The sequence below is a fragment of the Pelodiscus sinensis genome, chromosome 7 (assembly GCF_049634645.1).
Source record: "Pelodiscus sinensis isolate JC-2024 chromosome 7, ASM4963464v1, whole genome shotgun sequence".
NCBI lineage: Eukaryota > Metazoa > Chordata > Testudines > Trionychidae > Pelodiscus > Pelodiscus sinensis.
This window is the reverse complement of record NC_134717.1, coordinates 20,816,429-20,841,884: the sequence shown is the minus strand read 5'-3', so window position 1 is coordinate 20,841,884 and position 25,456 is coordinate 20,816,429. Positions and strand designations below refer to the sequence as shown.

Sequence of the window (25,456 nt, the reverse complement as noted above, 5' to 3'; positions counted from 1 at the left end):
GCCCTGGTAGTTCGGACTCCGTGCCCGCGGCTTCATTTAAATCCCGGGCTTCATTTGCAACTTCGGTTGCCTACATTAACCACCCTAGTTCGAACTAGGGTGGTAGTGTAGACATACCCAATGACTTTAATTTAGTCCTTTAGAGCTACCATGAGAGAAATATTATACAGAAACCTAATGACTTTTAAAATCTATGGATAATTAGATTCTACTGTTTGCAATTCCAATTGAAGACATTGTTGTTCACTTCCCTTCATTTCTTTGTGTGTCTTTCTGTCTGACTGTGCCTCTGTGATTAAGTACGTTGGTTGGCTATTTCTTTCCCTGTATTTTGTTTTGTTTTGTTTTCAGCAATGAATGTAATTTCTATTTATATATAAATGTGCAAAGTGCATTGTAATCATTTGAGAGACATAAATATCATTGTATAAATGACACTAATCAGATTTATGTGGTTATATTCTCTGCACATTGATGGGAGATTGATTTCTTGGCCTCGGGAGGTTGTTTTTATTTAAACTATTTATTTCATCCATTATTAATATCTCATTATATAATTCCAGCTCCTAATCCTTGTGCAGCTAACAATGGCAAAGGTCCATGTTCTCATATGTGTCTGATCAATCACAATAGAAGTGCTGCATGTACATGCCCTCATCTGATGAAACTGTCCATAGACAAGAAGACATGTTATGGTAAGTTCCTTATTTTGTTTTTCTTGGCAACCAAATTTTCTCTCATTTAATTAGAGTTAAGATTTTAAACTGGACAGAATAGAGATTAATAATTTTTAAAAATGGTCTTTACAATGCTATTTAGAGATAATTTTGCAGGTACACCTACTTTTTTGTAAGCAGATAGATTATTTTAATATATGCACTATGTGGAACTTTGATATGTCATTTTTTCTATTACTTATGTATATTGTGTGTGAGTAGAACTTATCTCTGTAGTACAGGGAGATTTATAAGTGTAAAGTATGTATCAGAAAATGATGACATAACAAAAATTTTTAATAGCTTTAATCTCTACCTGCTCTTCTTCTGAAGTCTTCTTAGCATAAAGTTTTGGGGATTAAGAATTAAAATGAAGAACATACATAAAGCAGGTAACGTTGCAGGGGGCGTGTGTGTGTGTGTATAAAGATTATAAGCAAAGCTTTATAATAGCCCCAGAAATGTCAAATAATTTTGTGCATTATGAGTAAAAGCTTTTAATGCACCCTTTAGTACCTAAAAATGCTTTGCAATTCATAAACTGACACATTTTTTAAATGTTATAAGTAGTTTGGAGACAAGAAAACATAGTTCTGTTTTGCCCTTGATCTATTCTATTCATGTATCATATATTAACATTCTTGTGTATTTTGTAAGTAGATTCAGCTGAACAGAACCACTTCTTTGTTCTCATGCCTTTGTCTCATCTATTTGTAATCAGTTCATTGACGAGCTTCTTGTAACCGCTTCTGTTTATATTTCTGTTTACTTCGTTCATGAGGTACTCTAGTGATTTTCTTGAGATTTCAAATACCATTTGGCAGTACATAGATGTGCAAATAGAGAATTCAATTATTATAACTCTTATGGCCGATCTACACTAGAATGGAAGGTCAACTTAAGACAGTGGTCTCCAACCATTATAAGCACAAGATCACTTTTTGAATTTAAGTGAAATCCAAGATCTACCTCAAACCCAAACACCCTTACTAGGCCTCCTTTGTGGCCCTTCTCTGAGGCCCCTACCCCTGCTCATTCAATTCTCCCTCCCTCCCTGCCCCACCATCTTTCACTTTCAGCAGTCTGGGGCACAGGTTTGGGGCCTTGGAGTAAGGGATTTGGAGTGCGAGAGAGGCTCTGAGCTGAGCCTGGGGAAGGCAGTTGGGGTGCCAGAAAGGATTCTAGGTGCAGGCTCTGGGTAGGCATTTGGATGCATGGGTGCTTGGGGCTAGGGCAGGGGATCAGGGTGCAGGAGGGGATTCATGACCGGGGTAGGGTTTAGGGATGTGGGCACCAGCTTACCTCAGGTGGCTCCCGGGTTGTGGTGCAATGGGGCTAAGGCAGTTTTACTCCTGTCCTGGCCCTGCACCACTCCCAAAAGCAGCCAACTGTGCCCCCTCTCTGCTCTGTGGAGATAGGATACAGGGTTGGAGGGGAGCACCTTGACATCAGCGCCCTGCCCACTCTCCTCTGCTCTGCACAGAAAACAGAGGCTCCTGAGGGGACAGCTCCAAGGCCAAACCAGTTAGAATCACCTGTCAGAGGCCCCAAGATCTACCAGTAGAATCCGATCTACTGGTTAGTGACTACTGTCTTAAGATAAACTCCAGCTATGTTAATTACATGAGGAGAAAAGGGAAGCCAAACACTACCATTGGCTTCCCTTACTCCTCATGAGAATCAGGAGTACCAGCACCCATGTGCTCCCTTTGAGTTCAAATTAGTGGGTTTTCACGAGAGCTACTAAATCGAAATCTGGATGATTGACCATGGCAGTGTAGACATGGCCTTCCATAGTGTAGACATGGCCTTAGAGCACACCTTCACTTAAGAAGCTTCAATGGTGCAGCTGCTCCAATGCAGCTGTGTTGCTGTGGCACTGCAGTGGACACACTGTTATGCCGACAGGAGAGCTTCTCTTATTAGCATAGTTAATCCACTCTGCGTGCTATGTCAAAAGGAGAAATCTGCACATAGGCATAGCACTGTCTACACTGGGGTTAAGTCAATATAACTGCATTAGTTGGGATTTTCACATGCATACATGACATAGTAATACTGGTGTAGTTTTGTATTGCAGTCCTGGCCTCAAAGAGCTAATAGTTGTAAAATACTACTTCCAGTTTGTTCTTTCTTTAGAATCCTGCAAGGCTACATTGATATAATCAAAAAAAGATTTAAATGTGTGATATAATCAAAAAAAGATTTAAATTAATGCACATTTCTTTTCCATAGTATCTTTCTATAAATTGTACTAACAGATTTGCATACAAAGCATTGGTTTTTGCATCATAGATATTAACTTAACTTAAAATTAGTAAAAGCAGAATTCAATCAGTTGTAATTAAGGAGCAAAACCTTTCCCTTTTTTTCTTACAGAGATGAAGAAATTTCTTCTTTATGCAAGACGTTCAGAAATAAGAGGTGTGGATATAGAGAACCCATACTTCAATTTCATCACTGCCTTCACTGTCCCTGACATTGATGATGTAACGGTGATAGATTTTGATGCAGCAGAGGAGCGCTTGTACTGGACTGATGTAAAAACACAAACCATCAAGCGTGCTTTTATTAATGGAACTGGTTTAGAAACAGTTATCTCAAGAGGTGAACAATATTTTTAAAAGTATTAATCATTCATTGTAATAAATTTGTACGTGTACTAACTATGGAATACTTAAATGTGTCCACATTTCTGTGACTTCTATTTTGAATTGATTACAGAAAATTCATGCAGAATAATATTGCTTATTATTAGAGAAATACTAATATAGTAAGATATGGATTTCATCTCTATAGGAGCATAAAACATATATGTTTTTGAAAATTATTAAGATTTAACCATGATAACTAATATGTATTTAAGAAAATTAAATTTGTTTTAAATGAAGAAATCCCTTCTTCCTAGAAAGATTAGAAAGGAAAAAATAAAAACAAGAAGCAGGAAAAACATAGCTTTACATTTAATACATTTTATGCTTCATTTCATGAAATGAACTTTAACTTTCATGAAAATTACATTAACTATGGATAGAAAATATGAGTCTCCACTGAACCTTTGTGCTTGCCTAATTATCTTCACTCATTTATATTTTCTGAATCACAACCTGAATTTCATATAAAAAAAGTGGCAGTAATTTTGGAGTGCTGCCTTCATTGTTTATTCCTGGAAGCATTTTACCCTATTGTGTCTTTAGAATACATGTGATATCATGATTATTAACATAGCTGATGATTTCTTACAGTGTGTCCAAGATTCAACTGATTGGTATCAGTAAAGGCTCTTCTAAGTGTTTGACCATAACCAATGCATTCATTGTTGGGGAGTGTAACCTTTTGATCCTGTTTCCTTTCTTTACACTTGGCCTCTGTCAGTCTATTGGCCAATTGATGCTTCAATGCTCTGTTGGTTTTTCAATATTTTTATTAGTGGCCTTCTGTTTTTTCTCACAGTATACAAAGAAAACTAATAAAAAGACAATATTTTACGTACATGACACATGTACATGAACAATTAGAATAATTATTTATTTTCCCAGAGAAGAATCATGACTAGCTAGGCACATTATGCATTCTCAGCTGTACTTCTCATCCTTCTGTAGAAACACCAAGGCTATGTCTATACTGCAGGCTTCTTACGCAAGACCATGAAACATCTGCATTCTAGAAGTGTGTGTCTTGCCTCAATAGTTTTCTTGAATTTGATGTTAATATCCCAAATCACATCGAACTTGAATGAGTGAGCCCCAAATTGGTGCTCAGTTTACTGGGCTTTTATGCCTGAACATGTAAAGATAGTAGTCTTGAATGCTGGCTTGTTTAATGAAGAAGGCTCTTAGAACTTGGAATGGTATGGTTCAGATTCAAAACTTTTGTTCTGTGGAAGGTCACATATTATACCATCCTTGGTTTCTAAGTCCCAGAAAGGGAACAAGTTAAAGCCTTCGCAAGAGGAATCAGTGCCTTTGCACATTTCTGAAGTTAGGTCCAACTTAACCATCACTGTAGTACCTATGGGTATGTCTACACTACCCCGCTAGTTCGAACTAGCGGGGGTAATGTAGTCATTCACAGTTGCAAATGAAGCCTGGGATTTGAATTTCCCAGGCTTCATTTGCATGAAGCTGGCCGGCGCCATTTTTAAATGCTGGCTAGTTCGGACCCCGTGCCGCGCGGCTACATGCGGCACAGACTAGTCCGATTAGAAGCCTAATCCGAACTAGCCGGCATTTAAAAATGGCGCCGGCTGGCTTCATGCAAATGAAGCCTGGGAAATTCAAATCCCGGGCTTCATTTGCAACTGCGGATGACTACATTACCCCCGCTAGTTCGAACTAGTGGGGTAGTGTAGACATACCCTATCTTCCTATGCCATTAGTATCATGGAGGCCTCAGGTTTGGAGTCTTCCTTAGTACTTTCTTTGGCTCAGGTGCTGACCAGTGGCACTAATTCTGTACCTTTGGTACCCGAGTCCTCCTTGAAGATGGGAAAAATAGGCAGAAACAGCACTTCAGGGATTAATCAATCCCTGTACTCAATCAATAAGTGAGGAGGCCTTTTAACATCCCATCAATGAACCATCATCTCCCTCGGAGTGAGCTTGAGGTTTTGTCACATATTATGATTGATTCTGTATAAATTAATATTAACAATAGAAACTTATCTCTTAACATGTGGGTGATTTGCTCCAAATCATGGCTGTCAAACTGATGCTTTTTAAATAGCACACTTTTTGCAGAGATATTAAAAACAATTATTTTCCCCCTAAGCTGGAAAATTCATTACCATTTAAACATTCTATATTTGGTTGTTTTCCTTGGACAATATGACTGATGTCTATTTTTTATTCCTCAGTGTTTGCTGAGACTCATTGACTGTTTAGTGTAATTTCAATGTTAATTGTTGCTCTAGGCTTTCATCTGGCTCAGCAGTAGATCATTAATGATTATTCATGCTTTAACAGTGGTTAAAGTGAATGAGATTGCAATCTTGAACAATTTTGCTAACAAATTTAAATATAAATTATTTTTACCTAACATAGAAAATAATTTATTTGGAAAGCAAACCAAATGAACAACCTATATTCACTTTTAATTTGTTCTTTCACATTTTGCAGATATTCAGAGTATTAGAGGCCTTGCAGTGGATTGGGTGTCGCGAAATTTGTACTGGATTAGCTCGGAGTTTGATGAAACTCAAATTAACGTGGCACATTTAGATGGATCTTTGAAAACCTCAATCATCCATGGAATCGATAAACCCCAGTGTCTTGCAGTTCACCCTGTTAGGGGGTAAAGTATGATTATTCTTAATTGGTGGGATTTCATAAAAATATCTGGAAAAGATTATTTGTATTTGTCACTATGGGTATGTTTAGACTACACCTCTCTGTCGACAGAGAAGTGTAGTCGAGACACAGCCGATGTGTGTTGGCTTTTCAGTACTTAACTTTATTTTAAGGACTAATGAGAAAAAATAGTGACTATCTTTTGACAACTCATTTTTTCAGTTCTAATAAGATATATCTTATTATCATTTTTTCTGACATTTCATTAACATACCTCCTATTGACAGATTAGCAAGGGAAAAAAGTGTGTGTGTGTTTATGCATGTGTGCACAGACAACCATTTATCTAAATGTAGGGAAAAAGCTTAAGTACAGATACTAAATTTGTTTATATCTACATAATTTGTATTAAATGCATGTGCTTTAGAACTTTTGTACAGAATGTATTTAACTGAATACAGAAGACTTTATAATAAACCTTATTATGGACTAGGTAACTAGTTAATACAGATATTCATATTGTAACAATATTGTATGCACTGACCATTTGATCATCCAACATGGTATATTTGAAACCAAATTTTCAATTTTCTTGTTAAGGAAGCTTTACTGGACTGATGGGAACACAATTAATATGGCAAACATGGATGGCAGTAACAGCAAAATACTCTTTCAGAATCAAAAAGACCCAGTTGGTAAATATTGTTTTATGTTATTCCATGTAATGTTAAGTTGGTTTAATACTGAAATTATTTTATGTTATATTTAAAGTACTCTGTTTCATGTATCAGGAATACAGAAGACATTAAGAAACATTTCTTTAGATTATGTAATATACATTTATTTGTCATTTTTAAAAATCTTTTTAAGGCATTTGGATATAGTCCCGTGCCCACTGGAATCAATGGGAGTTAGAGTAGAGTTGTTATAACTGTATTAACTATCATAAAGACTATAATGGATAGCAGATGTAGAAATGGACTGATGTAGAAATTAATTTTCCTAGAGACATATCCTTTGAGCCAACAAGACTCGTGGAAGTTCTTTTATATATTACAATGGGCATGTTTCTCTTGTGGGTATAGCAGGACAAGATAGGGAAAACCCAAGCATGTGCTTTGCAAATCCTCAGTGCTCAGTCTGGAACATATCGTAGAATCATAGAACACTAGAATTAGAAGGTCATCGAGTTCAGTCCCCTGCCTTCACAATAGAACCAAGAACTGTCTAAATCATCCCTGACAGGTGTCTGTCTAACCTACTCTTAAATATCTCCAGTGAGGGAAATTCCACAATCCTCTAAGGCAGTTTATTCCAGTGTTTAACCACTCTGACAGGCAGAAAGTTTTTTCCTGATATCCAACCTAATATCTCCAGGGGGTTGTCTGTTCCTATTGCAGGGGTACAGTTATGTAACTTCATAGATCCCTCCCAATTGTTCCAGTGGAAGAGGTGGCTTTCTCAAATAGTAGGGAATGGTCCACAGACCTCTGCTCAAAATATTAGCTGTCTGATGAAAGAGAATTTGGCCCTTAAATTTTAGTTCATAGGAAAGGACAGAAATACAAATAGAAGAAGTAAACAGGCTACATATGATTGATTGCTTTTTACATACTGTTAATATTGCTTAAGGTATCCCATTATTGTAATATGTTTGTAATATTTATTTTTAATACTATTGCCTAAGATATAACGTGCAAAACTATGAAAATTATTGCTTTTTTGGAAAAATTATCTATGATGTTTTATTCCTATACTTGTGAGATGATCATTCTGCTTTCTTTCCAGTGATGTCACTCCTTCTGGGTATTAAAATATCCCATTATTCATTTTGTCTTTTTGAATGCAAGTCTTATAATTACAGTGCTTTTATTACTTATTTTTTATGATTGCATATTTAGTAAGCATGCATATACAAAGTAAGCAGGAGAAAAAATGATTGAAATAATTAAATTGTCATTTAAGCAAATACAAAATGCTTTTCATTCTAAAAACCAAATGCTGTGATTTCTCTTTTGATACCTTTTAAATTTTAAGAATATAAAGTAGAATAAAGAATATATATGACAGATAATTTAGTACAGGCATTTTATTTGTCAAATCCTGGAATAAATCTTACTGCACAATCCAGAGAATCTACCCTCTATGGAAAATATTCAGCAAGACTTTTCTCTCATATTGGTATAATTTCATGTGTCTCATGACATACAGAAATAAATTATGCACTTGGAGATAAGAAGGTAAGTTCAATAGCTAAATCTGCTATGGTATAGAAGATAAAAAATGGAGAATAATAAATATACAAGATTAGGACACTGCTTGATTACAACCTTGTAAAGGTGGACTAAGTGTGAACTGAAGCAGTTTCTTCAGTGCTTATCTGAATTGTGCAGAGCACTTTACATTGACTGTGAATATGATCACAGAATTAAAGGGTCAAATGCCATTCTTTAGGAGCCATGGAAAAAGATAGTTTGTATCAACTAAGGTGTAAAACAAACTAAACTGCATGTGTAGGTGTAGGTGAAAGGAAAGGCAAGTGCATGTGCTTGATGTTTCCCTTTCTTTGGGACACTTCTGAATTTTGATCCATATCATGTTAACTGTTTCAAGATTGTTCCTGTATCATTGTATCTTGTTCTTGCATCATTTTGAAGAGAGAAGATAGGTCTTAGTAAATGAGAAAAAATCATAATACAAAAAATCAAAGTAAAATGCATGTTCCTTGTTAAAGAGTAGTAAAGTTCCTTGTGATGGTTTTTAAGCAGTTATATTGTGACACAATCCTTCCTAGAAAAGCTTTTTATCCCTGGATACGCATTTCAAATAGAAATGGGTTCAATTAAGCGTGAGAGAGTTGTATTTTTCAGAAGTCTAAGGTGGGTAAAAGTTTCAAATTTCATGTTCACTGGTCAAAGAGAACAGAGAATCTTGGGAGTGGGTTGAATGATGTCAGGTGTATCAACATTAAATGCAAGACAGAATTGGTGGTGGTGCTAACTGAATAGTAGTGAAACAAAGGGAACCAAGATGATCTTACTAGAGAGAGCAACTGTGAATTGACAGTAGGATAGGAAGGCTGAGCAGATTAACAGAGCTGAATTGGGGTTAAGACTTGACACACATTCAAGCTTTTTGTTGAAACAAGCAACAAATTGCAATTTATTTATTTTTTTATTTTAGAATCTTTGTCTAGCATCCTAATTGGAATGCTGAAAGAGTGCATTTGCTTTTACACACACACACACACACACACACACACATACACACACACAAAGCAGAAGAGCAAACGCGTTCCCTGGACACAGCGGAGTTTTTTTCGGGCCTAGGTTTCCCAAAACCCCCCGCAGTCTAGCCGTACCCTATGTGTGCAATATTCTGGAAATAGAAGTTCATCATAATCTTATTAAAACAGTCAACTTGCAATTATGAATTTGTAGTTCTACAGAGTAATTGAATCCTTCATGCAATTTTGGCTTTATAACTTTGTTTCTTTTAGTAGAAAGCATCATTCCAAGCAATCCATTGTTAAACTAAATAATTGCAATTACAACTTATTGCTCAGTTTCAGTTGTACTAAGTGCTCAGAGATGTTTGCACTTGGATTTTAATTTACTAATTGGATATATTGCCATATTTAACACAAAATTTATACCAGGCAAATATATCTTCAAATGTATTAAAATCAAACTTGCATTTGTCAGCCTGTAATCTTTTGTAAAATTGGTTTTAAACTAAATCACAAATGTTCCCTTTTTATTCGTGTTTACTTGATCTCCAGAACCATCTAACTTAAGAAAATTGCTGTAAAGATTGCCAGGGAGTCTCTCATGTCACGGGAATAATGCGTGCGCGCATGTGTGCGTGCACACACACACACACACACACACACACACACACACACACACACACACACACACACAATATTCTTGTTTCCAAAGAAAACATTTTCCTATGAGAGAGTTTTATGGCATAGCATACATTAATGCTTATATACTTTTTTTTCGAAACCCAAGTTTTATACTTATATAGAGGAAGAAATTCAACTCCCGAGGAGAGCAGATAGCATTACCCCTCTACAAATGCTGCCTTGGTTTATTCTGCTGAGGATAGCAGTTTTAATTTTGTAACTGGAACAAAAGCTGTCTGATAGACGTGCTGATTTTGCACATCTTTCTAGCAATCATCTGGATGCATTATACACTTGCTCCTCAGTCAGATTTCCGTCCACTTTGTATGCATACTCTGGGACTTCCAGTGCACTGTAGCCCTAACCATGTGAGACAGAACTGTGCAGCATATTCACACCCAGACATTTCTCATGTTCTAGCACTTAAAGTCTGCAGTTTGCATTTTAATCCTAACTATGCATTCTTTGGAGGTTAATGTTTGATTATAGAAATACAGGCCAGCCACTCTAATATCCATTAGATTTTTTTAAGAGAAATATTTTAGGAAATTGATGAACATAGATGGGAAGTGGCAGATGTAGAAAATATTACAAATAATACATATACCTTCAAATTCTACTGAAGACAAAAACATGGGAAAGAGAAATCAAGACTAAAAGCTTGGGTGGGTGAGGTGTACTTTCACATAAATGTCTGCATGATTTCAGAAATAAAATCTGTATGTACGTCTTCCTATAGAAAGAATTTGCAAGAAAAATGAACCAATATAGGGATATTCTGTGGATTTTTAAACTGTCAAAGGAATTTAGATTTTATTTTGGTTGTCTTCATTTAGTAATATGGAGATTGTTTCAGTTTGGTTAATTTTATCAGCACAAGCCTTGATTAAAGTGATGAAATCAGTTTTATATGCTAGATGTTAACATTTGGCATTCACAGGTAAAAAATATAGAATTCTGAAAATGATCATCATTTCATTTGATCTCTACTTGTACTTGATTTCTAATATTTCCTTTAATTCATCATAGCTTTGATTCATTGAATTGAAAGTTCTGCTTTACATTTGGATTCTGTTTAAATGATGCTTCATTTTTCTAGAAATCTCAATTCATTATGTTAGTAGTAGAAAAATTACAAAATAATACTTCAGAAACCTAAAGTACTGTTAGAGATGGTTTCAGCTAGTGGAGATGGGATGTAATCTTCATGGTTGGCCATTTTAGCAACCTTATTATCTCTTTGGAGACCATGTGTTCCAGCTATAGCAATAAACGTCATAGCCATGATTCCTCTGCATCCTGTAGCCCCTTCCTCCTCCCACAACCGGGTGGCCTCCTCCCTCCTTCATGCTCTGGGGAGCTGCAAGAGCCAAGAGTCATACTGCCTTCCGCTTCCCCATTGTTCCAGGGAGCTGAAGCCATGCAACCTTCCGCATCACCTTTCCCATGAGCTTGAGGGGGAGGGCAGGAGCTATGCGGACTTTGTCTTGACCCTGCCTCGGCTTGGCCCAACCCCTGGATGTTGGGGGAAGAGAGCCTGGGCTTCTGAGGCTGGCTAGGAGGAAGGGAGGAGAGCTGGGGCTGGTGCAGCCTCAGCCATGTCTGGTGGCCAGGGGCAGAATGGAAGACCCAGGCTGGCTTGGCCTCTACCCGTCCCCCACAATGGCCAGGGATAGAGACAAACCCAGCGCGGTTTCGCCCTTGTGCAGCTTTGGCCCAACCCCTCCCGGCACCTGGGGACAGAGAGGAAAAATCAACATCTAGGAGAGCCCAAAAGCTGGGTCTGGCTGGGGGGGGCTCAAGAATCAAGGCTGGCTGTGGGCTCAAAGATCCAGGGCCGGCAGCGGGGGTGGGAGAGAAAGGCTGGTGCAGCCTCATCCTCTCGGGAGGGGGGAGAGCTGGGGCTGGGGTGGCCTTGGACTGCCCTCAGCAGCCTGGGGGAGGGAGGGGAGAGCTGACCCTCTCCAGCAGCTGAGGGCAGAGGTAAATCTGGGGCCAGGGCGGCCTCAGCCCTGTGACTTTTCCAGTGGCCAGGGGCAGGGGGGAATAGCTGGAGCCAGGGTGGCCTCAGTCCTATGCCCTCCCTTGCTGAGAGGGGGTTGGCGAGCATTGTAAGCAGGGGGCACAGTCCCCTAGTATCACTTAAATTAGTTTATCTTGGGAGACAAATATCATCAAAACCTAGTATTCAGAACCTGATTTGATTATACTGAAACTAACTTTTTAGAGTCAATAGAAACTTCTGCTGTGGAATTATTTTATTTGTACTAACTGTGAGGTGTGCTATCCCTCACCTCTGCCCTCACAGTATTGGTCTTTTTATCTAATTGTACCCTACAATTGATGGGCTGTCCACCAGTATTTTGGCATATATTTTCACATCAAAATTTATCAAAGACACGGACAATGATTTTTCACAGCTGTGCTGCTCATCATTTTAAGTCAACTATACATCATAGAGATGTGCTGCTATTACTATAAGATTGAAGAGAGTCTTTACCTTTAAGGAGAAGAATTCTGAAATACCACCATCTCATATTTTTTCAAATTTCCACATTTTTTTCTCTTTTCATGATTTTATTAACATTTTATTTACTGCAAGCATTTTATTTACTTCCTCTGTTCGATATAACGTTGTTCAAGTATTTCAGGATATCCTGTCTTGACTGTCTAATTCTGGTGATACCACTTGCAATAAAATTTTAATTGGTATTATAAATCTACTAGGAACTTTGGCTTTCTTGTTGATCATTCTAGTCTTTTAAGGGTCTCCAGTATTGTAAATATAATCTTGTACATAGGGGGAAAAAGTGCAATTTCTCTTCCAGTTTTGAACACACAAGTGATTTCCTTATTTTGCATGTTTACAGTTTATAATAGCAATAATGGCCTCTTTGGGGCATTTATTGGTAGTTAATGACCTCTCCTAGGACCTAAGCTCATCCAGCTAGTTGTTCACTGCCAGAAAATGCCCTATTTTCAGTCAATCATAGATTAATTTATGTTTATGAGAAAGGTAGATCCAGTGAAACAATCTAAAAAAAAAACAAGTTATTTTCACTGTAAATTGTCTATTTTATTGTGCTTTTATTTTTCCAACTGTAACATACATTAATACAAGAAAGCATTTTATATTTAGATCTCTTCATTATTGGCTCAATATTTAAATGTGCTTTTCACTGATAAAAATAACTGTGAATGAAAATTACTCTTTAAGAGGTCACAATTATGTTTTAATTCTATAAATTATTTACAGGTCTATCCATAGATTATATGGAGAACAAGCTTTATTGGATTAGTTCAGGAAATGGAACCATAAATAGATGCAACCTGGATGGTAGTAATTTAGAAGTAATAGAGTCAATGAAAGAAGAATTAACAAAAGCTACAGCTTTAACCATCATGGGTAAGTGCTGGAGTACTATATTTCTTTATATTGATTGGATGGTGATTAGTTATGACCTGCTAAGTGCTTGGAAAAAGTTACTGTTCTGCTAGCACAGGTAGTACACTTTAAATGAATTTTGCAAGTGATAGGTGGGTAGTATTTATTTTAGCTAAGTGGTTTCGGAGATGATTGAAGTCCAAACTTAAGCTCTAATACTATAAAGATATATATTTCTGAATGATTCAATATTCTATAAGCATTTTAAAGTGTCTTATTGATTTTTATTTTATTCAAGTAGATTACTTCACAACCTTCCACATTTATACTGCTATCTTTTGTTTTCTTTAAAATACTCAAAAATAGAACCTAATGGAAAGATAAAAATAAAACATGTTTTAAATTACCACTTATTTTTCTCTATACTGTACTTCAGCCAGAACTGCCATGTTTACCTTAATAAATATGTCTCCATGGAGTCACATGTCTAGACAATTGCATGTGTCTAGACAGACACAAAGGTGCATCTCCACACACAAATTGCATATCTGATTTAAAATCTATTTCAAAATAGCTTATTTTGAATTTGGAGCATCTAGAAAATGCCAAATTTTGAAATAACATTCTATTTCAAGCCAGTCCTTATCACTGGAACAAAGAGGTTTACCAGGATGGCGAAATAGTTTCCCTGTTATTTCAAAACATTTTTTTAGAAATAACGGACAGCTTGTGTAAATGCAAGGAACCTATTTCGGGATACCTCCAGTATCCTGAAATAGCCGTGCAGCGTAGCTGTACCCTAATAGAATCTTTTTTAGTTGCATCAAAATTTACTATGGAGAAGAGAGGGGCCTGAGGGTCTAAATAGTTTTGCTCCTATTAAGAATTATTTCCTGTCTCCCTACAGATAAAGCAGCTTATAAGTGGTCTCCACACTTTTCTCTTCTACACAGTAGTTTCCTACCAGTTTATAAATAAATTACTTTCCTTAGTGTCAACATTTGTTGTTCTTAAAAAAAATCCTGAAAAACAATGGCATGTTTATTAGATTAGGTTTGTTTTTCTCTTGTCTCTGACTGCATGGTGGACTCTGAGGCATGTCTACACTAGGAAATTATTTCAAAATAAGTTGAAAATAAATTGAAATAATAAGTCACAAATTAACTATTTTGAAATAGCATGTCCACACTACAGGGAAGTCTCGAAATTAGTCTGAAGCTGACTCTCTTAATGTGGACGCACTACCTTGACTTAGAACCCCAGACAGCTCTGGGGAATAATTACTTTGAATGACTCTGAGGAGTAGTTATTTTGAAATTGTAGTGGTGGAGCATCCACCCTACCGCTATTTTGAAATAACTATTTCAAAATAAGTGAAATTCCTTCTGGAAAGCAGGAGTTATTATTTCCAAATAGCCAGCCCATTATTTAAAAATAATAGGCCTTATAATGTGGACGTGCTGCTTGTTATTTTGAAATAAGGAGACTTATTTTGAAACAACTCCCTAGTATAGACTAATGCTGAATTGGGGACATAAGGATTTAAGAGTTGCCTCCCCTAGCTCTAACATATTTTCCTCCTTCAGTAGTTATAAGCACTGTCTCTTTTGCAGGGAATGGGGGAAATATCACAAAAATAATATACTCTAAAATAAAATGTATAGGATGTTTAGAAATGTGGTCAGGAAATAACTATATCCGATTCATTTCAAACTAAAACCAGAGAATACATCTATTGAAAATATGGATTTTTTTAAAGGATAGAATTTCTTAAACAATACTGTGAAAACTGGACAAGAAGTTGAATTGATAGTTAACAGCAAATTAGAAATAAGTTCTCAGTGTGGGATGGTGTCTGAGATATTTGGGGACCCAACAGAGTCTACTGATATTACTCAGATGGGTGCATTGCTCGAAATGGGATGGCTAATCCCCAAAGCTGGTGGTTATTCCAATATTTATGTTTACCAAGCCATTACAAAAAAGTCCAAACTATGCAGTTCTCTTAATGTACCTACTCTTCAGCTTCCAGCCAGACACCTCAGTCAAATAAAGTTCTACAAATCCCAAAGGGCTTATTAACTAGACTAAAAGTAATTTCAAAAAGAAAAAAGAAAAAGTATTAGTTTAAAGACCAATATATACAAACAAGTATGAGTTCCACTCTTGTGGTTCAGATACATAATAGAGATGAAAAACTTAAAAAACAACAAATAGTCTAGTAGAACCTTAAAGACTAACAAAACATGAGGATGGTATCACAAGCTTTCGTGGGCAAAACCCAAAGAAGTGGGTTTTGCCCACGAAAGCTCGTGATACCATCCACATGTTTTGTTAATCTTTAAGATGCTACTAGACTATTTGTTTTTTAAGTTTTTCTTGTTACAGACTAACTCGGCTACCCCTCTGAAGATAATAGAGATGGTGATCTTGTAGTTGCAGATGGATCTTTTCAGATAATTCCTGAGTTAAGTCAATGTTCATTGTAAGGGAGCCAGGATCTTCTGGTATCTCATTCTTTGTGGCTTGCGGTTTTCCACATGAGCACTCAAGCAGATATGAGATGAAAAAGCATCTTGTCCAAAGAGACTCCTTTTTTTTTGCATCAACATCTTGGACTGAGAGAACCCAATAGACTTTTGATAGAAATTTCTGTCCCCCAAACATTATAATTCGTATAAGGTAATTAATTAAACAGCTTATCACAAACTGTAAAGAGACATTTTATAATGATATTAATTTACCCAAGATTCCTCTAAATTTTAATCTTACTCTTATGTCTCTAAATCAATAGTTATAGTGATAGACAGGAGCAGTGTATTTTGTGGTCAGCATATATGTAAGATATAAGTAAATACATATAACCAGGGCTCGCCAAGCAGCAGCAAGCCCCGCTCGCCAGCCGCACAGTTCTGCGAGCAGCGCATGTGCAGATCGTGCGGCGCATGCACAGATTGCGTGGCGCCAGCTGTCCCAGCTTGTAATCTACTCGCTACAGGCGAGTAGATTACATTATTTGTCGAGCTCTGCATATAACTAGTATTAACCAATAATTTCTAACAAAACAGGTTTGCTTTTCAAAGCGCTTAACTAACAAGCATTACCATTTACTTGCTTTTATCACAAGCCTCTACAGGTTGACTCTAGGTCATTTGGTCTGGGATTTTTTTTAACCATTTCTGACAATGGGTACATCTAAACTACATCCCTCTTTTGAAAAAGGGATCTAAATTAGACATATTGAAATTGCAAATGAAGCCGGTATTTAAATTTCCCATGCTTCATTTGCATAATCATGTCATGGTGTTTTTTCAAAAAACGCTATTTCAAAAGTGAAACCGTGGTCTAAACCTGGTTCTTTCAGAAAGAAAACCCTTTTTTGAATAACCCTGTAAACCTCATTTTGGAGGAGTACAGGATCTTTCAAAAAAGGCTTTTCTCTTTGAAAGAACCATGTCTAGATTGAGTTTTCACTTTCAAAATAGCATTTTTTTAAAAAATGCCATGATGCAATTATGCAAATGAAGCAGGGGAAATTAAAATCCCGGCTTCATTTGCAATTTTGATATGTCTAATTTACATTCCTCTTTTGAAAGAGGGATGTAGTCTAGACATAGCCAATGTGTCTTTCTTGGTGCAAGATTTGTTTCAACTATAACCTTGTCTACATTGAGAAATAAGGTCAATTTTTAGTACCGGAATTGGTAAAGTTGAAGGTGTATGTCCCCACTGTGCACAAGAATTAGATGAAATTAGAAGTAGCACTTCCCAAGTAGGGTGGCTGTCATCACCTTTGAGAGCAATGCACTGTGGGAAGCTATTCCGCAGCTCTTGTGCCCCTTTGCATTTTTAGGACCAAAACTGTGCAGCAGATGGTTCTCGGTATATGTCAGTGTCCCATAACGTACTCATCTCCTCTCCTCTCCCCTCACTTGAAAGCAACAGCAAACAATCTCTTTGTCTGCTTTTTTCCCTCTGGTTATCCATGCAGATGCTATAGTAGCGTAAGTATGGAACCTATCATAGATCCTGTTGAACATCAATGCATTATGAAAATCGTATTAGCCATGGTGAGTCTTATGCTGGAGCATATCCAGAGGCTATGTATACACTGCCCTCTCTTGCACACAAAAATATGCAAATGAGGCGAAACATAGAATATCGTCGTGCATCATTTGCATCATTAATGAAGCTCTGTTTTTGTGCAAGAGGCTTTTGCCCAAAAAGGAACTGTTCTTCCGCTTTTTTCAGGAAAACGGCTCTTGCGCAAGAGGGGGGTTTTGCGCAAAAAGGAGTTGTGTAGATGTCTGCTTTTTACGCAAAAGCCTCTTGTGCAAAAACAGAGCCTTGTTAATTATGCAAGTGAGGCACAGCGATAGGAGGCTACTGTAGATGTAGCCAGAGTGTATTCAGGGTCCACCAGAATGAGGAAGAATCTGAGGAGGCCATGAATGTATTCTTTTGTGAAGCACTTGAGTGACTGGGGAATGCAGCCAGCATTTGATCCTCTAGACACAATGGAACACCAATTCAGGTGCTGTAAGAAAAGCACACATTGGTGGGGCCATATACAGTAGTGATGCAGCTATGAGATAATCAGCAGGGGCTGCAAAACTTTTGCATGTATAAGGCTACTTTCAATGAGACCTGCTGTGGTAATGAAGAAGCAAGTGGCAATTGCCCTGCAGAAGTCTGCAGTGCCAGACAGATAGCATTCAGTTGGAAATCAATTTGGGGTAGGGAAATATACACTGGGGACTATAGTGATCCAAGTAGCCAGAGCAATCAATACCCTTTTGCTACAGAGGATAATGAGTCTGGGAAATATGGAGGGATTGCTGCAATGAGGTTCCCTTAACTGGGGTGGGGAAAGAGACAGAATGCCCATCCCTATTTTGGCCCCCAACCACCATGTCAAAGAGTAAATAAACCTCAAGGGGTACTCCCTGATGATATTGCAGACACTGGTGGAGCACTAGTACCGTTTCACCAATATCAAATTGGGATGGTTGGGAAAGATGCATGACAAGGAACTCCTGCCTCTTCAGAAAGCTGAAAGCTGGAACGTTGTTCAGAAATCATTACAAACAATGAGTAGTCCTGTGGCATCAGAGGGTATGTCTACACTACCCCGCTAGTTCGAACTAGCGGGGTAATGTAGGCATACCGCACTTGCAAATGAAGCCTGGGATTTGAATTTCCCGGGCTTCATTTGCATAAGCGGGGAGCTGCCATTTTTAAAACCCTGCTGGTTCGAACCCCGTGCAGCGCGGCTACACGGGGCATGAACTAGGTAGTTCGAACTAGGCTTCCTAGTTCGAACTACCGTTACTCCTCGTGAAATGAGCTTTCATGGGTAAAACACTTCTTCAGATGAGCTTGACATCATGTAGCTGTTCTGGAAGGCTGCCATGACTCAAGCTCATCTGAAGAAGTGAGTTTTGTCCATGAAAGCTCATGATACTACATATATATATATTTGTGAGTCTCTAAGGCAGTGTTTCTCACAGTGGTCTGTGGACCCACTCTAATAAAGCAGCTACCAGGCCGCTCTCGTTTGATTACTTACCAGCTCTGCAGCCAAGGAGCCTTGTCGCTCCCATTGGTTGTGATTCAATGTTTGCAGCCAAGGGGAGCCGCAGGAAGCAGTGAGACCTGGGCTGCTGCTTCCCACAGTTCCTCTTGACTGCAAACAGTGAGCAGCAGCCAATGGAAGCTGCAAGGCTCCGTAGCTGTGGAGCCAGTAAGTAAACAAACCAGAGTGGCCTAGTAGCAGCTTTCTCAGGGTGGCTCTGTGGATCATTTTGAGAAACACTGCTCTAAGATGCCACAGGACTACTCGTTTTTAAAGTTACAGACTAACATGGCTACCCCTCTAAGACCTTTTTAACATTCAGAAATCATGGGGTTTTTTTAGGTGACACATCAGGGACAGAAAAGGAGAAAATCACAGCTCCATGGCTGCTTAATGAGCCCCACCCAGGGGCTCAGGTCTCTGTGCATGGAGCTGCCTAGCTGGGGGAGAGGCACTTCTCCTTCAGCTACAGCAGCAGTTCCCTGCTGAAGATAGACCAGCTAGACTCTCCCAGCTGCTAGGGACACATCCCCTGCATACTGGCTGGGGGGAGCTGCTGCTGTAGCTAAGGGAGAAGTGCCCTCCCCCCCAGCCAGGAAGCTTCATGCACGGCAGCCCTGAGTCCCTGGATGGGGCTCATTAAGCAGCTGCCATGCATCTTAGAGGAAACCTTGATTGTGAGGACAGACTTTTGCTTTGGGTGCATCCCTAGAAGGTTGAGTATGAAGCTGCATTTTTCACCCCCAACCCACATTTTAGGGCCCCTGGGAGAGGAAGCTATGGAACTGTATAAGGGGGGAATGTGGTTCTGCAAGGAGGTGTCTCTGCATGCAGCTGTCCTGGGAGGCTCCCTGGAAGGTCCTGGAAGGAGGCAGTTCAACACATCCACAATGGTCTTCAAGACTCCTTCCTGATTCTTCACCTCCAGTTCCCTGCACACTCTTCTGTCCTCACGCTCCACTCTTGTCTCCAGAAGCAGCGCATTCCTGCACTTGCTTAAGTGCTCCCTGTCCAAGTGTGCGGATTGTATTTATCCTTGAGCATGTCATCCCTACTCTGTTTTTGCCTGCAGATTTGTGCCAGCCAGAAAGCTAGCGGCGCTGAGAGAGTGTGCAATATGCTCGCTGCTATTCCCACTGTAACAAAAAGTGAAAGGCAGACTTTACAGGAGATACATTGTAGAGAGTGTAAAACCTAATCTGTTAAAAAAGGAAGGTCTGTCTAGAGACAAAAGGGATGTGTTATGCACAAGGCCACAGTTATGCTTTCAAGTGGCCATTTTGCAGCAAGTACACCACTGAGTTCTCGGTGGCATGAATGGTATGGGACAAGCTATGGCTTGAGTCTGGGGGAGAGAGGGGATCCAGGTGTGGTGGCAAGGCAGGAACTCACATAGTGCCCATATGTTTGGCACCCTTCATTGGATGGGGGAGTACAACTTTCCCTTCCCCCCAGGCCATCAGTGCAACAGCGGAAGAGAGTCCAGGGATGGCAGCAGGGCAGGGGTTCTTGCCATACTTCCTTAGGGGGTGAGCAAATGGAGGTTTACTGCAGAGATATCAGCTAATAGCTTCCCCTGCTTCATCTGCATTTCCATGTGCGATATCAGTCTTCTCTGAATGACACAGAGTGATGGGGGAAGATGCTGAGTGATTATGGTTAGAAACCTGGGCCTTATGCTGCATCACTTTGTGCTGCAATGATGCCAGAAAATGTACTGATGGCTTGGCATGGAAAGGCTTCTTACTGTGGAGAATGGAATAAGGCAGGTCTCCCCAGAAACCTTGTGAGAAGGATGAAAGATTTTCTCTATAAAAGCTTTATGGAGATGTGCAGGGAGGATTTCCGCTCCATCTCCAGACATATTAACAAGCTGTTCCGGGGAGCCCCTTCTGTGTAGTCACAGTGGCTGCCACAGATCACACCCGATTGCCTAATCCCACTTACAGCATAATAAAACATGTGAACTCATCAGAAGTGCCCTTCCCAGGATCAGAGCCCAGCTGCAAAATGTGCTAGGAGGAGGGAATTGTCTCCAAAGTTATAAAAGTGACCTGGCTATTGGTGACATCAGTTACCCCAAACACTTGCTGACCACTTTCCTTGTCCTCTGCTTCCTCATCCACACTGTCCTCCACACTGCTGCCCGAAGCTGCCAGAGGAGTGTCTAGGGAGGAATCCATGGATTGACGAGGGAAGCTGATTGTGTCCCCCCACCCCAATGATCACATGCAGGTGCTCACGGAAGCTGAATGTTTGTGACAGTGATCCAGACCATCCATGTGCCTCCTTTTTCTTCTGGTACTACTGCCTCAGCTCCTTGTTTTCAGGTGGCACCACTGAGTATCCCTAGCCTATCCTTTCTCCTCTATGTCCTTATCTATGCCAATATTACAATCTGCATTTATTTTGTTGCTTCATAGTTCTGCAAGAAAGAATTACTCTCCCCAGACAGCAGTGAAGTCTAGGAAATCCTGCATACTCCATGCTAGTGCTCTTCTGTGACTCTGGAAACACAGGTGTGCTGTTTCCTCTGAAGTCAGCTTACCATGCTGACCACACAAGAAATACTGGCTACACAGGAAATGAAATTCAGATTTTCCTATTCACCTGGGATATGTCTCCACTGCAAAGTTAATTCGGAATAAAAGCCATTATTCCGAATTAACTTCCATAGTATCTACACAAGCAAACTGCAAGGGTATTTAATTCGAGTTTGGTAAACCTCATTCTACGAGGAGTAACTCCAAACTCGAATTAGCTAATTCAAAATAAGCGCTGTGTAGATGCTTATTCCAAATTAGTGGACCTCCAGCCTTCCCAGTTTCCCCTGGTTGCCAATCTGGGCCAAACCAGGAAAACTCTTCTCCCTCCCCACACCCCAAAGCCCTTAAAGGGGCTGACTCTGGCCACAGTGCCTGTGCCAGCTCCAAGACTGCCAGCACAGAGCCAGCAGTTGCTGCCCCGACCCAGTGGCCCCAAAACATGAGCCAGCAAGCCACTGGCAGCCAGCCCTCTGCTGCACCCGAGGAGCAATCTGCCAGCTCCCAGGAGCCTGCCAGGGCCCAGAGAAGGCAAGTGCCTTCCTGGTCCAGGGCAGAGAACAGAGCGGACCGTACTCAGGTTTGGGGGGATACCTCCAGTGTCCATGATCTCCACACTAGACAGAGGAAAGCAGCCGTCTATGGCAGGAAAGCTGCCAGCCTGGCCACCAAAGGCCACATGCGCACCCAGGAGCAGGTTTGCATGAAAATCAAGTTGGTCCAGCAAGACCCCCAACCCTGAGCTTCTCCTCCCCTTTCCTCCCCTTGCCTCCCCCTTCCAGCTCCCTCCTCCCAGGTTTCCTCCTCCCCTTTCCCACCCTCATTCACACCCCAGTTTTGGTCAATAAAGAGAGTTTGGTTTTGGCAAGAAATGTGTTTTTATTTGACATCAGGAAGGGGGGTTAGGGAAGGGTAAGTGGAAGGACGTGAGGGAGGAATGAGGCACAAGCCCCCAGTGGGGCAGACCAGGGAGGCTCTTAGTGCTCCTCAGGGTGGAAGTTCTCCCGCAGGGCATCCTGGATACTGACAGCCCCATGATGGACCTCCAGGATGGCAGCCTGCAGAAAGTGCAGCCAGACTCTCAGCAACACATCCACGAGAAGCACCAGAGTACCCAGGTGCAGCTCCGGCTCCGTGTTGCAGAGTGCTGTGGTGTCCTAAGTGAGGGCAACCAGAGCACATAGAGACACAAATGCTTTGCTTCCCTCATCAAGGCAGTCAAGCAAGCAGGGATACCTGAGAACCGGCTGCCTGGGGGGAAGGAGGGGTGTCCCTTTAAGCACTGGCAGCCACACATAAACACTCCTGACCTGATGCCCTGCCTGACCTGGTTCTGGATGGCCTTATATCCGAGTCTGTGTCCAGTCAGTGTGGATGCAGTATTTCGAATTAGCAAAATGCTAATTCGAACTGCATTTTGTGTGTGGACGCGTTAATTCAAATTAGCTTAATTCTAATTAACTATTCCAAATTAAGATATCTTGAATTAACGCTGTAGTGTAGACATACCCCTGGAGAGCAGTAGAGTTGAAAGTCCTGGCCAGACCACTAGATCAAGAATTTTGACTTTCACAGCACTGCATGTGCACTACAGTAAAGTCAGCCATACCTAAATCAACTTACCAGAGTACCTAAATCAACTTTAACAGCCCTTATAGTTGATGGAACAGGATTGATGGTGTGGACTTATTGTTTAGAAATTGGACATAATGTGATTGTTTGACCTAAACTCCCAGTGTAGACCAGACCTCAAACACTGTGGTATCAACAATGATTTTTATGGCCATGTTATAATCAGAAATGGTCATAGTGACAAAACTTTTGAGTCATATTGTCACTTGTTTTTGTATAGTAGTGACAAGGTATGTAAAGAGACTTTAATACTCTCTGCAGTTCCCATGTGAAGGCTACAGATGGTCACTATCCCTTTGCATTAGGGAAGACAGATTTCTCTTGTCCTACCCCATGGCAAACTCAATGTCTTTTATGGTCCTGGCTTCATCATCCTTCTTCGTGAGCCCTTTAGGTTGAACATATGGTCCGCTTATGAAAGTCTTCTATATACTTAGGTATTAAAAAATTTAAAGATATTTAACAGAAATAGGACATCTGCTTAGAAAACCTGAAGACCGGGGGAAAAAAAAACCCTCAAACAAGGGAGCTAGAAGGTGACACTAGGATAATGATGGCTATGGCTGGTTCTCCTGATGACTAGAATGATTTTCCTGACCCCAGGAACAAAACAATCAAGACTTGAGCTTGGTTTTGTTTGTTTGTTTTCTGTTCTGCATCAGAACAAAACCAAGATGTTTCAAATTTTTTTCATGTTCATCTGATGAAGTGGGTTTTACCCATGAAAGCTCATGATTCTATATATTTGAGTTAGTAGGTGCCACAGGACTACTCTTTCTCTTTAGAGAAAACACAAGCCACCCCAGAATAGCTAATAACTAAGTGGAAAGTTTCTGAAAGATTGACAACATTCTCCCTAGGTTCATATATATCAGTGATTTTGGTTTTAGGTATTTGAAAATAGGTCTGTTTAATAAACTTGATTTATTTTGATATGTATAGAGATACCTGCCTAGTCCCTCAGAGTCCTCCAAACACCTATCTGTGTGAAAAAATAACTAATTTTATTTAATAATTGTTCACATATTCAGTGTGAATGTTTTTGCTTGTTTACATATACATATATAGATGGATACATAGTTGATATTTGATTATTAATATTGTATAACAGATGAATCTGTGTAACATGAACTTCAGAATTTTTGTCACACTAGGAATATCTCTATATTAATCTGTTTCCACTGGTAATTTGCTAACATAGTTTCAATATTTGAATAATATTTACATATTATTTTGTGCTGTGGAAGTCAACTAAGAAAAAATCTGTATTTTATTTTAGCTCAGTCTTAAACAGATTCACAGATGTTTAATGTATTATTTCATTGACTTGATTATGCCTGAGATCTTTTATATAAATCAATGCTAATTGAATAAAAATTCGCTTTTTCTTTAGTGAGCTGTAGAAGTATTTTATTATGAGAATAAGGATATTTGTTTATACTTTCACTGTGATGTTCAGGCAGATAAAAAATCTGGGAGAAGTCTGTAGTTGAGTCTCTCAGTAATGCTTACCAATATTGAGATCAAGAGAGCCAATGATTTCAGATTACAGGTCAGATTAGCAGTGTTTCATGTTCTTCTTACTTTAAAAATTAATAGAGTGAAGTTAATTAGTGTTATCATCTGATATTTGCTACTACATATTTTTAAATAAATTTCATACACACACACACATCTTTCCAAAACAAAAGAATATATTTTTATATTAATACTTCCACATTTTCTCAATTAGTTACTCTTTTGTATAGGTACCTAAATTTTTTTAAAGCCCATATTATGGTCTTTACTGCAGATCTGTAAAGATATTTAGGCCTTGCTGTGATCAGTTTTGCTACATTTTACTGATTTAGGAGATTATGGCCTTGTCTACCTACGTAAGCGGTATAAATCAATATAAATTGCTCTAGTTAAAGTATGTATGTTATGTAATTTACATCAATGTAACTTACATAGACTTAAGGTGGTCTTTACACTGCACTGTGTCAATGGGAGACATTTTCCCATAGCTGGAAATTCGAACTAGCGGAGCGCTAGTGTAGCGGCTATGAATGTTAGTTCGAACTAACATTGTAGTGTAGACATACCCTCTGTCTATGTCTAGACTGCAGGCTTCTTTCAGAAGAAGCTTTTCTGGAAGAGATCTTCTGAAAAAACTTCTTCTGAAAGAGAGCATCCACACTGTGAAAGCACATCAGAAAAGCTATCTGCTTTTTTGAAAGATAGCATCCATTCATTGTGGATGCTATCTCACATTTAAGCTGTGATTACTATGAGTGGAATGGCCACCAGGGCACTTGTGCTTTTTCTTCTTTCCTCTTCTTGCAAAAGAACTCCCTCATCCCTGTCCACACACCCCTTTTTTCGAAAGAACTCTTTCAGAAAAAGGCTTCCTCCTCATAGAAAGAGG

General features: G+C 39.3%; 1 protein-coding gene across 2 annotated transcripts in view; it reads left to right on the top strand.

Moving 5' to 3' along the window:
* LRP1B (LDL receptor related protein 1B) overlaps positions 1 to 25,456 on the top strand; it is a 1,349,043-nt gene that overhangs the window by 899,849 nt on the left and 423,738 nt on the right. For both annotated transcript variants that reach the window (XM_075933312.1, XM_075933313.1), the window contains 5 exons: positions 564 to 695; positions 3,096 to 3,323; positions 5,834 to 6,008; positions 6,605 to 6,699; positions 13,171 to 13,320. In XM_075933312.1, the coding sequence (XP_075789427.1) occupies positions 564 to 695; positions 3,096 to 3,323; positions 5,834 to 6,008; positions 6,605 to 6,699; positions 13,171 to 13,320 (780 nt within the window). The remainder of the gene's footprint in view (positions 1 to 563; positions 696 to 3,095; positions 3,324 to 5,833; positions 6,009 to 6,604; positions 6,700 to 13,170; positions 13,321 to 25,456) is intronic.